The 14,938-nt window shown below is 45.4% G+C and overlaps 1 protein-coding gene across 1 annotated transcript in view; it reads right to left on the bottom strand.

Annotated features, from left to right (window-relative positions):
* The window catches only part of LOC138783038 (fibrocystin-L-like), a 218,263-nt gene that overhangs the window by 128,491 nt on the left and 74,834 nt on the right, over positions 1 to 14,938 (bottom strand). Inside the window, exon 24 of the mRNA XM_069957185.1 lies at positions 5,856 to 6,837. Coding sequence (XP_069813286.1) covers positions 5,856 to 6,837 — 982 coding nt within the window. The remainder of the gene's footprint in view (positions 1 to 5,855; positions 6,838 to 14,938) is intronic.

Below are 14,938 nucleotides of genomic sequence, written 5' to 3' on the forward strand. Positions count from 1 at the left end.
TCGGCAGGTGGTAGAAGAAAGGCACTTTTGGATGTTTTATATTCAAAAAAATTTTTTTACCGTTTATTTAGGAGGCCATTCCTAAAACCATTTTCAATCAAATTATGACACTCAGCAGCATACTCATCATGAGGGTTAGATGTAAGTTTCCTGTAATAGGTCTCATTCTGTAAGATGTTCTCTGCTTCTAAAATATAATCCTCTTTATTCTACAATACAACACTCCCCTCTTTGTCAGCCTCTCGAATGACAATACTATCATTTTTCTGTAAGTTTGCCAGAGATATTTTTTCTTTTTTAGTAAGGTTACCCTTAGTTTTGCCAATAATGACAGGAATTTTCTTAAAATCCTCCATGACCAGATCATAAAAGGTCTGGAGGTGATGGCCTCTGTGCTGGAGGGGGTAAAAATTGGACTGTCCATGTACATTTTGGTGAATATACTCATTTTCTGCCTTTTCGGTCCCTACCATCGGTATATCTTTTTTAACTATTTCAAAGTGTCTGGCAAGAGTGAGCTTATGAACAAAGGAGTTTAAGTCCAAAAATAGATCAAAATCATCGGCACTTTGGGAGGGACAAAAAGATAGGCCCTTAGATAGACCCCCTAGTTCAGAGGAAAGATTGTGTCTGTTCTGTTTAGTGGCTTTTTTTTCTTCCCCTTTCTTTTCCCACCTCTAACACCTCTATATCCACCTTTAACACCTCTATATATTTTCTTTTTGTCTGTATTTTTCTTTCTAGGTATTTCAACATGGTGTTCCTGTGGGCTTTTGGTCTTACAACTGGTGCGGTGAGCTCCTTCAGAAGTTCCCTCCTGAGTGATGACTTTCTATTTTTAACTCTAGATGTGACTGCCCTCTACTCCAACATTGAACACAAGCGGGGTTTGGAGGCTACGCATTTCTTTTTAATGGAAAGTGGTAATTTTAAAGACCCACAGATTGATTTTTTGGTGAACAGCATGAGGTTCATTTTAACACATATTTTTTTTTACCTTCGGGGATCACATGTACCATCAGATAAGGGGGACCGCGATGGGGAATCGGCCATGCCCAGTTATGCTAATTTATTCATGGGGCGGTTCAAGTCCTCCTATATATCGCGGTCTCCCTGGTCCACTGAACACAGCATATACTATAAAAGGTACATTCATCATTTATTTATTATTTGAAGGGGTACCTTTGAATCTGCCCTTGTGTCTGTTGAGTATTTAAACTCTAATGACTGGGGGCTACGTTTTACCCCAAATATGGATAGTGAAAAAATAGTGTTTTTAGATTTAGTGGTGAGTCATATGGACTTTTTAGATTTCAAGAGCACTCATTTTAGAAAGTGGAAACAGAATATACCTTTTAGTAAATTTTATAGGATCAGGAAAAACTGCAGCAAGATAGAAGATTATAAAGAACAAGGACTTATCTTAAAAGAGCGCTTTTCTGAGAAGGGATACCCCAAAAATCTGGTAGATGAGGCATTTAGAAAAAATCTGGGCACCTCTCAAAGATACTTAGTGCTACCTAGACGAAGAAAGAAAAAAGAGATTACAAGATGTACAAATTTTATATCAAGGTTCAATGACAGTAATGGATCCGATCAGACACACACTCTCCCAAAATATTGGCCCATCTTGAGAATGGATCCGATCCTCAGGGGGATTATCCCTGAAAAACCAGGTATTACATTTCGTAGGGGCAAGACTATTAGAAACTTTGTTGCCCCCAGTAGACTAAAACACAATAAAACATGTCAGATCAATAGTTTGTTGTAAAAACATTGCGGAGGGTGCAAAACATTTTAAATCTAATATAACAGGAAGCGATTTTTCAATAAAACATCGACTGAACTGTATGTCATCCTTTGTGATTTATTTGTTGTCCTGTGAGTGTTGCCTCCAATATATTGGTCGGACCACCCAGTCACTGCATAAAAGAATGAACAGCCATAGGTGCAACACTATGAAAGGATTTCTAAAACATAGTGTTTCATGACAAGAACATGAAAAAGATTTTAATAAAATTAGAATTTGCCCCATTGAACAGATACAGGAGGGGGTGAATGACAGATGGACACTGCTAAATAGAAGGGCATCCTATTGGATTTACAAATTACAGTGCTTTATACCGGGGGGATTAAATAAGGCAATCGAACATGTGTGACTGGGTTGTCCCTGTCCCCCTCTCTTTCTTTTTTTTTTTTTCCTTCCCACTCCCACCTCACTATTTAGTATATATTTAGTATATATCTAGTAAATATTATATTATAATATATTATTTTTGCAATTTTTTATGTTTTTTATTTGTGTCTGAATTCACATAGAAACATTATTATTAGTCTGGCTACATCTTTTTCTGAATCATTTTATTATATTTATTATTATAATTTCTCATGATTATTAATATATAAATGTTATTATTTTGTTTTTCTGTACACACATCTTATTTTTCCATCTACTCACTTCTTAGCTCCTTTATTTTCATTATTATCTTTAATGTGATAGAGATTTAGTCACATGCACTATGTTATTGACACCCATACAGCCACTACATCCTGTTGCTCCTTGCACCCACTAGTCATTTTGCATATATGTACAGTATATCTTTTTAGGTGTATTAGTCATTTTGCATACAAAAAAAAGTCTGGGGTATCAGTTAATTTTCATATATGTATATGTACTCCTTTTTAGAATGATTGTTATTAACATGTGTCCACTTTTTAATGTTATATATTTTATAATATTATTATTTGACTTTCATGTTTTATATGTTTTTTAGTAGTCTTTTAAGTAGTTTATTTGTATTGGCTCTCCCTGAGATGACCTGGAAGTAAAATAATAGGGTCATCTAGATATTTACCCATGTTGAGGTTGTACTTTGTTATGACATGCTTGAGAAAGGCTCCGTTATATGTGGGTGCCGAAACACGTTGCGCTTATAAATAAATTATTCATACTCCTGAATTGATGATTAATCTCTACTGCATCTATCATGAACTGTTGTAACCACTCACCTGCCTTGGGATTTCATAGAGGATCAAGTGGCACGATAGGTCTGGATCGAGCCATTCTGTCTTACATATTCCTGACACCGTGGTGATCCCTCTTTCTTTGAGCTGCGGTGATTTATGTATCCCACAACATGCTTCTATATAGTTTGCCTATTTCTGCACAACTCGACTAGGTGAGTTCATTTCAATAAAATTTTGTGTCTGCTCACCTTTGCTGACTGTATTGCACTAGGAAGCACCCTCTTGTTTGTTTCTATACTTTAAATACTTAAAATTATGGTGGTTTCTATTATACAGGTCTTTAAAATATACTCCAAAACTAAACTGGTTCCTAAACAATTTTCTCAAAAATTTTCAAAATTGCTAACAAGCATTTATGGCCTCTAAAGTAAAAATGTTATAGATATGAATTTATGAGTAATTTATGTAGTATTACTATCTTCCTCATTGACAGAGACTTTTAAATTTAGAAAAATATTTTTTTTTTATTGTAAAGGTAAGGGTCCATTTACACAGAAAGATTATCTGACAGATAATCTGCCAAAGATTTGAAGCCAAAGCCAGAAACAGACTATAAACAGATCAGGTCATAAAGAAAAGCCTGAGATTTCTCCTCTTTTCAAATCCATTCTTGGCTTTGGTTTCAGATCTTTGGCAGATAATCTTTTAGATAATCTTTCTGCGTAAATGGACCCTGAGAACCCAAATTTACCACTAACAAAGTAGAATATGTCCCCCCCAAAAATCTTGGAATCACAAGAATTGGTAAAAGCATTCCAAAATTATTAATACATAAAGTGACACGCCTGTGTCTCTAAGGGGTGGGGCTACGTTCACACTGTGTATGTTTCCAGAATAGAGAGGACAGGGTGAGCACCACCATACAGAAGTAACAAATAAAGCACTGGGTGCTGCTGACGACCCTAGACTAGTAACAACATATATGAAGAGAAGGACAGAAAGAAACTAGGGTAACCAAGTCAGACGCACACCAAAGATAAAGTGAAGGAAAAATAAACTTTATTGGTACCAGCTACACAAAACATGTTAAAAACATTTAAAATCCCCAAAAAAGGGAAAACAAACTGCAGGACCTGTGAATAAAGGTACAACTGCACTGCTACAATGTTCCGGGCCAAAAGGGCCCCCCAAGCATGGGACTCAAAAGAGGGAAAAATGACAATACAATCATAAGCAATAATCAAAAAAATCTTTTTTACATAAGTCAAAAACAGGTCATACCCTAAGATCGTATCACGTCCCCATGTAGCAGACAAAAGAAATACCCCACGCGTATCGCCGCTACGTTGCAGCTTCGTCAGGAGTCAATACAGAATAACAATGAGCCGGTATATATACCTGTAATCTAATTAATCTCCCCATGGATGACATGGCGCCGGGGTGGATGGCGGGCGGAAATGGAGTCTGCGGCTGCGCACGCCACGCTCCCGGGAGTTCCGGTGCGTGACGTGATGATGTAATGGTGCCGGAGTGAGTAAGGGGCGGAACCAGAGTCTGCAGCTGCGCATAACCCATCCGGACAAGCCGGGATGTGACGTGGTAACGTAGCAATACTTAGAGCGTCGGCGGTCATGTGACTAGGATGTGGTCACATGATTGCATGATCTTAGAATAATCAAAATAAAATAATAAAGTAGGTGGACGCATCTCATACTATTGAACTACAATGTCACTAACAACACAACACTACTAAAAGGAGCCAAATATTAAAAAGCATGCCCTGGCGCCATGTCATCCATGGGGAGATTAATTAGATTACAGGTATATATACCAGCTCATTGTTATTCTGTATTGACTCCTGACGAAGCCGCAACGCAGCGGCGATACGCGTGGGGTATTTCTTTTGTCTGCTACATGGGGACGTGATACGATCTTAGGGTATGACCTGTTTTGACTTATGTAAAAAAGATTTTTTTGATTATTGCTTATGATTGTATTGTCATTTTTCCCTCTTTTGAGTCCCATGCTTGGGGGGCCCTTTTGGCCCGGAACATTGTAGCAGTGCAGTTGTACCTTTATTCACAGGTCCTGCAGTTTGTTTTCCCCTTTTTGGGGATTTTAAATGTTTTTAACATGTTTTGTGTAGCTGGTACCAATAAAGTTTATTTTTCCTTCACTTTATCTTTGGTGTGCGTCTGACTTGGTTACCCTAGTTCCTTTCTGTCCTTCTCTTCATATATACTGTGTATGTTTCCGTCCGTAGTGCGAACCGCAAATATACGCACGTAGCTTTGAGGTTGATGTGTTCGCTTGAAAATATACAATATACGCCAGCACAATGCACACTACGTATGAGCTTACGGCCGGATCGTATACGGCACCGTGAAAAATGAACAAGACCATTGTTTGAGGACGGAAATGTTGAAACTCACGACCATGGATTTCCATGCAGTCCCGTACGAAGTACTTATTTCAGCCAAATTGAACTTGATTTTTCGATCCAACGGCGTAAACGGAAAAAAGAAAAAACGCACCAGGATTGCTGACTTTATCAAATTATACATCACAAAAAAATTAATTAAGAGCAATCAAAATTTTTCTGTTACACCAATAAGATATTAATAAAAACTAGGGATCATGCCACAAAAAATGACACCCCAAAAAGCCCTATAGGTGGAAAAATAAAAGCGCTATGGCTCTTAGATGGCGAGGAGGAAGATTGCAATAATTTGACCCGGACTTTTGTGCATTAAAGGGCTCTGTCTTGAAGGGGTTAATATACCATCCGTAAGCAGACTGTATGCCTATTATTTAGGGAAGAGTAGAATGGCACATGTTTATTTAACTGACAGTAACTCCTTTAAAAGTTTGTAAATAAAAAGTCCTACCTGTAGTTGGAAGAACTGAAGTTATGGTTGGGGTATCGTCCTCTGAGTAGGAGAAGCTGAGTGATGGGTAAGAAGCAGATGGCACACGGATGATTACGGTAGCAGTTTTAGCAGTGATGCTGGGAGGAGTGATGCACTGGATACTATTATAAGTAACTGCTGTAGTCTGGCATAGTACACCAGCAACCTGCACAGTGGTGTTAATAGGATGAAATCCATTTCCTTGTATGAGTAGAAGAGTTCCACCTAACACACTTCCGGAAGGGGTCAGGAGAGTGGCTTCAGCAGGACTGATCACAGTGAAAGTCCCAGCAGCCAAGCCTTTACTTCTTACAATAACTTTAATGGAATAGCTTCTGGCAGGAATGGGGTCTATGTTACATGTTATATTTGTGTCATTGACACCTACAACATCTAATTCTATTTCATCGACATAAACATTAACATCATTAACATCATTTCCAAAGCCGACTCCATTGATGTAGATTGTGGTAGCGTCTCGGACTACAGTTGGGGAGACGCTGGATACTACTGGTGTAAGTGCATTTGAATAGGTGAAGCTGCAGGATTGTAGGCACTGGGCAGCGATTCCCTTCACTGTTACTGCAACAACAACGCTGCGGGGATAACTAGGTTGAGTATCACATATAATATCTGTGTAATTTACAGATACAATGGTACAACTTATCCCGGACACTGTGATGCTGCCAGTTGTGTGCACGAAGCCAGAGCCATGTATAGTAATCCTGGTAGATCCTGTATCTGACCCACTGACTGGTGTAATATAGTCTATATGGGGTAGTAAGGCAAATCTCCTGTCCATCGTACTTCTTAAAGAGTTGATGGCATTGCCCAGGTTATTTACTGTAAGAGACACCAATTGTGCAACCCCAATAACCATTTTGTCCTGAGAATCCACTTTACATGTTACTGAACTCTCGTCAGAGGAAGACACAAGACAAGGATAGGAACCGACTGAGACCTAAGAAAAAAAAAGACAAAACGAAGAGATATTAGAAAATGGATGTAAAAACCAAAAATAAATGTGCAAAGGAACAATAGTCTGTGGCCTCCAATCTGATTTTATATTTTCCAGAGGCTCTTTGTGTGGTGTCCCACCACAGGTGGTTTTGTGTCTCTCCTGTGCACCTCTCAAAAATCTCCTTCCTTCCTTTGCAGTTTCACCACTAGATGTCAGTATTTTGTATTCCTATGTATTGCACAGTTGAGGAGGTTCACGGTTTAACGTTTTACGTGTTCCCAGTTTCAGGATATTCGGAATATTATACAGAGATACAGTATGTCCCTTTACTCTATCATGATGTGAAGTGTGAACAGGTTTTGGGGGTTAAGTGTGTGGGGGTTAAGTGTGTCAGACAGTTGGGCAATCTCCTTTCCCCAAGTGATATTACTGGTATGGAGCATTCTCAGATTGGCTCCAATTGGCTTTCTACACAGGGGGTTTTTAAGTGTGCGGTACCATGCTGCGGGATGTGTTTGTATGCATCCAAGTGCAATTTTGTGACGTCTAGCAGCATGGGTCGCACATTTAAGATTAAGACATTTGTTAATTGCAATTTCACCCACATTGTCTATATATCACATTGTACTACGTGTAATTTGCAATATGCGGGATCCACTACTCGCAAACTAAAGATCCATATTGGCGAGCACCTTACAGACATTTGGCAGAACAAATACTTTAGGTTGTTGTCTGTTTTTTCTAGGCACTTTGTAGAATTCCTTTTTTTCTGTTCCATCCATGTCCCAAGGGTGCTATAAAAGAGATCATTTGGCTCCTATCTGCCCAGTTGTAGGCTTATTCAGCCCAGGAGAGGCCATTGCAAGTGTGAAAATACTAGAGTAGGGACCATGTCTCGAGGACGCCTTAACGTTGGTGACATGGTACACTCTAATCAAATAGTTTGCTAAGATCCTCACTTTTAATATCTACAGAGCAGGTGTTTACCGTGTGTACGCTGGGAGGAGTATATACAGTAAGCCCTTGCATCTGTGGGTTGCTGCTGGACTTTCTGTTGTTTTGCCTGTGCGTTAGCCACAAGCAGCGTGCAACCTGCAGTGTGAACAGAGTCTTAGATGTTTGGCCAATTTTTCCTTTTTTTCTGTTGAATATGTGGGTGTGAGGCTACCTCCTGTTGGCCTGCACTCCACCCATGTCCCAAGGGTGCTATAAAAGAGATCATTTGGCTCCTATCTACCCAGTTGTAGGCTTATTCAGCCCAGGAGAGGCCATTGCTAGTGTGAAAATACTAGAGTAGGGTCCATGTCTCGAGGTCGCTGTCATGGCCGCGGCAGCGTCCCGTGCTCCGGGCCGCCGCCGCGACCGCCCTCTATCCCACGCAGCTGCTGGGGTCCCTGTGCAGGGACCCGGCACTGCGGTCTGTTCGGCCCAAGGGGGCGCCTCACCTCGTCCCGCTCCATTCTCCGTCTGTGCCGGCCGGCGCGCATCCCCGCCTCCTAGGGCGCGCGCGCCGGCTGTCTCAGATTTAAAGGGCCAGTCCGTCCCTAATTGGTAGTTGCACCCAATCACTCCCTATAAATCCCAGCATGCCCTGTCCCTCGTGTTGGAGCCTCTATATGCTTCCCATAGCGTTTGGCCCAGCTCCCTGTTGTTCCTGACCTTAGTCCTTGTCCCTTGTTCCTGTCCTCAGTCCGAGTCCCTAGTCCTTGCCCGCTGCCTTCCCATTGTTCCTGAGTCCTGTCCGCCACCTGCAAGCACATATACTATCCTCCGCCTGCACTATCTCCTGCCTACTGCTCCTGTCACGCCTCGCCTGCCGTCACTAGCAACCAAGCCAGGGGTAGCGACCTGGGGGTCGCCTGCCGCAGCAAGTCCATCCCGCCTTGCGGCGGGCTCTGGTGAAAACCAGCGGCCCCTTAGACTCCGCTCCCTGGTGAGGTCAGTGCTATCGCTGGTGACGGTCCAGTGGATACACTACTCCAGGCGTTACAGTAGGCTCCAACCATGGATCCCGGCGAGGTGCCTGATATCCGCAAAGTAGCCCGAGTGGTCGCCCTACAGGCTCAACAGATCCAGCAACAGTCACAGCTTATCCAACAACTGACTGCAGCCGTACAGCAGCATACCACAGCTCAGCAGTCATCACCTCCTGCAGCCTCTTCAAAACTACGACTGGCTCTCCGAAGTAAATATGGAGGTGACCCCAAGTTGTGCAGAGGATTCTTGACCCAATGCACTATGTATATCGAACTTCTAAGCAGTCAGTTTGCCACCGAGCGCTCTAAAGTGGCTTTCATTATCAGCCTATTGGAGGGTAGAGCTCTGGCCTGGGCCACACCACTATGGGACCGTAATGATCCGGTTGCTGCCAATCTCCGAATCTTCCTGGACGAGTTCAGCTCTGTCTTTGAGGAACCTGCTCGTGCGTCTTCGGCTGAGACTGCTCTCCTCAATTTATCCCAAGGGACTTCCTCCGTTGGTGATTACGCCATCCAGTTCCGCACCCTGGCTGCGGAACTAGACTGGAATGAGGCCGCTCTGATTGCCACCTTTAAAAAGGGCCTGTCCAGTCAAGTGAAGGATGTGCTCGCTGCCCGAGACCTGCCTACCTCTTTGAACGAACTCATCCTACTGGCTACCAGAGTCTACACCAGGTTTTCCGAGAGAGAGGAGGAGGTCCGGCAAGAACGGCGTCTGAGCCTGCCCCGTCGCCATCCTCGGCTGGCACCGGTGTTCCAGAATCCCGTTGCTCCCATGTCCCAGTCGTCTCCAGAGGTTCCTATGCAGGTGGAAAGTGTTCGCCTGACAACTGATGAGAGGACTCGTCGACTGAACCTGAATCTCTAACTCTATTGCGGTGGCGCTGATCACTATCGGCAGAGATGTCCACAACGTCCTCAGCGTCCGGGAAACGCTCGCACCTAGGTCCGGTGGGAGAGGCCTCCCTAGGTGTGAATGCCACCTCTCCAAGGTTGACTATGCCAGTCTCCATCCAGACACCCTCTGGGCAAGTTCGTCAGACCACTGCCCTCATCGACTCTGGCGCTGCTGGCAGTTTCATTTCTGCTTCCTTGGTCCAAAGATGGCGGCTACCCGTGATCCAGCTAGCCCAATCCCGGTCTATCTCTTCGGTCACGGGCGAGATTCTTAACGAAGCGGTACACTGCCAGACTGTACCCCTAATCCTCTAGGTGGGCGCTTTACATCAGGAGAGGATCTCCTTCTACGTCTTGCGCCATTCCTCTTCTAACATCCTGCTGGGTCTTCCTTGGCTGCAATTACATACCCCTAAGCTTGACTGGAGAACTGGGGAGGTTCTCAGTTGGGGCCAGGACTGTCCAAATAGGTGCCTGAGGTCTCCTCAACCCAAATGTTCTACGAGGTCACCTGCTTACGCCAAGCCTCTGTCTGGACTACCGGAGGATTACCAAGACTTCGTTGATGTCTTCTCGGCTAAGGAGGCGGACTCCCTACCACCTCATCGGCCCTATGATTGCCCTATAGACCTTCTTCCAGGAACTTCTCCTCCACGGGGTCGAGTATACCCCCTCTCTGTGCCCGAGACTGAAGCCATGTCCTCCTACATCCGGGAGAACTTACAGAAGGGCTTCATTCGTAAATCCACGTCTCCCGCTGGCGCTGGATTTTTCTTTGTGCAGAAGAAGGACGGTTCCCTCCGCCCATGCATAGACTACCGGGGCTTAAATAAGGTGACTGTCAAGAACCGTTATCCTCTTCCGCTAATCCCCGAACTATTCGACCGCCTTCGTGGAGCTAGGATCTTCTCCAAGCTGGATCTCAGGGGAGCGTATAACTTAATCCGTATTCGTGAAGGAGACGAATGGAAGACCGCTTTCAACACCAGGGATGGGCACTACGAATATCTGGTCATGCCATTCGGCCTATGCAATGCCCCAGCGGTCTTCCAGGAATTCGTGAACGATATCTTCTGAGACCTCCTCTATGTCTGCGTCATTGTCTATCTTGAAGACATTTTGGTCTTCTCCCCTGACCAGCAGACTCATGTGGCACAAGTGCGTCAGATCCTGCGAAGACTACGGGCCAATCATCTGTACGCCAAGCTAGAGAAGTGCGTTTTCCATCAGCGTAGTCTTCCATTTCTTGGCTATATCATCTCCGACCAGGGTCTACAGATGGATCCGGCCAAGCTCTCCGCTGTCCTCCAGTGGCCACGCCCTGTGGGACTTAGAGCTATCCAACGTTTCCTTGGATTCGCCAACTATTATCGGCAATTCATCCCTCACTTCTCGACCCTGGTCGCACCCATAGTGGCTCTCACCAAGAAGAAGGCGGATCCCAGACGTTGGCCTCCTGAGGCCGAACAAGCCTTCAATAGCCTAAAGTCTGCCTTTGCCTCTGCTCCTGCTCTAGTCCGTCCGGATGTCACCAGGCCATTTTCGCTTGAAGTCGATGCATCTTCTGTGGGCGCAGGAGCCGTCCTCTCGCAAAGGGACAGATCAGGCAAGACCAGAACCTGCGGGTTCTTTTCTAAGACTTTCTCCCCTGCCGAGAGGAACTATACGATTGGAGACCGTGAGCTCCTGGCTATTAAGTTGGCACTGGAGGAGTGGCGTCATCTCCTAGAGGGGGCTAAACATCCCGTTAACATCTACACGGACCACAAGAACTTCCTCTACCTCCAATCGGCTCAACGCCTCAATCCCCGGCAGGCCAGGTGGTCCCTCTTCTTCTCTCGGTTCAACTTTACCATTCATTTCCGTCCAGCCGAGAAGAATATAAAGGCCGATGCATTATCCCGAGCATCCGATGTCATGGGGCAAGAGGAATCTCCTTGTCATATAATACCTCCCGATCGCCTAGTACCAGTTGCCACTTCTGCTCTGCAGAGACTGCCTCCCGGTAAGACCTATGTGCGCCCCGCACTCCGAAAACGTATCTTGAAGTGGGGGCATTCCTCTTTGGTGGCCGGGCATCCAGGAGCTCAAAAGACCGGGCAATTGATCTCCCGTCCTCCTCTGCCTCTCTCTCCATCCTCTGGGGTCCCAGCCGTGGAGGAGTTGTTATCTGACCTGCAGTCGATCTGGGAACAAACTCGACAGTCCTTACTCAAAGCCTCTGAACGCATGAAGGACCAGGCTGATAAGAAGAGGAGACCTGCCACGAATTTTCTTCCAGGTGACAAAGTCTGGCTCTCGGCCAAATATGTTCGACTCAAGATTCCCAGCTACAAGTTGGGTCCTCGATTCCTTGGTCCTTTCTCGGTGCTAAAACGCATCAACCCTGTCACCTACAAACTCAGCCTGCCCCCTACGATGCGGATTCCTAACGCCTTCCATGTCTCCCTCTTGGAGCCAGTGGTCCTCAACCGGTTCTCCGATAAGTCTCCGTTCTCTGTTCCACAAGCCGTCTCTGACGACGTCTACGTTGTTAAAGACATTCTGGCCATGAAAACTGTCAGAGGGAGACGATTCTTCCTGGTGGACTGGAGAGGATTTGGTCCTGAGGAGAGGTCCTGGGAACCCGAGGCTAACATCCTGGACAAAGATCTCATCAAGGGGTTCCTGCAGGCTAGAAAGAGGGGGAGGCCAAGGGGGGGGGGGTACTGTCATGACCGCCCTCTATCCCACACAGCTGCCGGGGTCCCTGTGCAGGGACCCAGCGCTGCGGTCTGTTCGGCCCCAGGGGGCGCCTCACCTCGTCCCGCTCCGGTCTCCGTCTGTGCCGGCCGGCGCGCGCGTCCCCACCTCCTAGGGCGCGCGCGCGCCGGCTGTCTCAGATTTAAAGGGCCAGTCCGTCCCTAATTGGTAGTTGCACCCAATCACTCCCTATAAATCCCAGCATGCCCTGTCCCTCGTGTTGGAGCCTCTATATGCTTCCCATAGCGTTTGGCCCAGCTCCCTGTTGTTCCTGACCTTAGTCCTTGTCCCTTGTTCCTGTCCTCAGTCCGAGTCCCTAGTCCTTGCCCGCTGCCTTCCCATTGTTCCTGAGTCCTGTCCGCCACCTGCAAGCACATATACTATCCTCCGCCTGCACTATCTCCTGCCTACTGCTCCTGCCACGCCTCGCCTGCCGTCACTAGCAACCAAGCCAGGGGTAGCGACCTGGGGGTCGCCTGTCGCAGCAAGTCCATCCCGCCTTGCGGCGGGCTCTGGTGAAAACCAGCGGCCCCTTAGACTCCGCTCCCTGGTGAGGTCAGTGCTATCGCTGGTGGATCCACTACTCCAGGCGTTATAGTCGCCTTAACGTTGGCGACATGGTACACTCTGTTTGATCAAATAGTTTGCTAAGATCCTCACTTTTTAATATCTACAGAGCAGGTGTTTACCGTGTGTATGCTGGGAGGAGTATATACGGTAAGCTCTTGCACCTGTGGGTTGCTGCTGCACTTTCTGTTGTTTTGCCTCTGCGTTAGCCACGAGCAGCGTGCAACCTGCAGTGTGAACAGAGTCTTAGATGTGCGGCCAATTTCTCCTTTTTTTTTTGTAGAATTCCATGATGGTAATGTAAACAGTCTTAAAATCAGTGCCATAGAAAGAGTTAATGAACCTAGACGGGGTGGTGACTGGACATTACTGCTACGTAAATGGGAAGCCCTGTGGATCCTCCCTCTTGACACCAGATTCCCGAAAGGGTTAAATTATGTATATATTTATTAAATGAATTACTGTGTATTTTTGTATATAACTGTATTGCATTTTTCCAGTGTAAGTTGGTCATGATTCACCTGATTCAGGTGTTTCCTTAGTTAGAGGCATTCCATGGAACAGGGCGTTACATACTACAGGTTAAACCAACAGTTCACATTTGCCATGATTAAGAGGCTTGTCCTCGCAATGCGTCAGTGTGTTTTTAAACCTTATGTTGCATTTTTTATTTTTGTAATGCCAAATAAAGATTAATTTAGAATTTTAAGAAGCTGTGGATTTGCACGAAAGTTTTATGTGTACAAGATGTTATTGTGGAGCAATGGGAGGTCCTTTCTACTTCTAACCAATCTCTTATCTCCTTTCTCCTACACACACTCATCCCCACCACTAACAGGGAAGTTCTCTTTATGCCCTTGTAGTAGGAGTTACTTAGTGGAGGAAGTGTAGTCAGAGTCTTATCCAGATTCTCGTGGTAGAGAGACACACAGAGCAAGTGTCCCTGCTTTAGCCAGGGCCTGGCTTATGCCAGGACCCTTGTCTGGGACCATAGTGCATGCAAAAAGACGCTGGTTGACCTCAGGGAGATCAACCAAAACACCCCAGAGACACCATCACGTGTCTCGACGTCAGTGTATTCTAGAACATTGCCCCTTGGGACCATAGTGCAGTCTAGGCTAAGACCAGAGTACACAGGTGCAACTAGAGACAACTAGTTATTTTACTATTACTTATACTATATCTACTATGCAGTGCTAAACACTTTAAGGGAGGAGAGTCCAGGAACACCCTGAACCACGTCAAGAACACGTCTAGAAAGTGCAGGGTAGTATTCTGAAACACAAGAGGAACTAGCCTGTATAGGACAAAGCTACCAAAGGAAGGTCTATGTATCCTTGGAAACTTAGCTTTGCCCAGAAAACCACGGATGGGGCTTGTATCACCCTATTAGAATGCATCACTCAACACAAGTAAACGTCTCACTACAAAGTATTCTCAAAAATTCTGACACAGTACATTGCTACACTAGGTCAGGGCTCCTTCGACCAACTCTTCTCCTCTACTCTGCTCAACTCTTCAAGCACCGCTACAACTACCTCTCTTCTACTTACTTCTCTAAGCACCTTCTAAAGCACAACAAATTCAAGCACTAAAGTCTGTGTGAAGATTTATCTATTCTACTGAAGTGTATTGTATGCTGAGAGACTTTACAGTAAAGCTGTTCTATTTTTATGTCACTGGGACTCCTTCATACTTTATCCGCACCAGCACCCTAACACACACCAACTGCACACCTTGGGTTATTTTTCCCCCTTTCTGTGGGTGACACTACCGATTGTCCGGGTGGGTCAGTTGCCACTCATAACTACGGTTACAAGAGCCCAAGGGACCCATTACAACCCAGCAGGTCACCAGCCATTTGGGGATTACAGCCAGCCACAAACACAAAGCAGGTCCCAACATCACACCTGTCT

This window comes from Dendropsophus ebraccatus, chromosome 2 (assembly GCF_027789765.1).
Source record: "Dendropsophus ebraccatus isolate aDenEbr1 chromosome 2, aDenEbr1.pat, whole genome shotgun sequence".
Classification (NCBI taxonomy): Eukaryota; Metazoa; Chordata; class Amphibia; order Anura; family Hylidae; genus Dendropsophus; species Dendropsophus ebraccatus.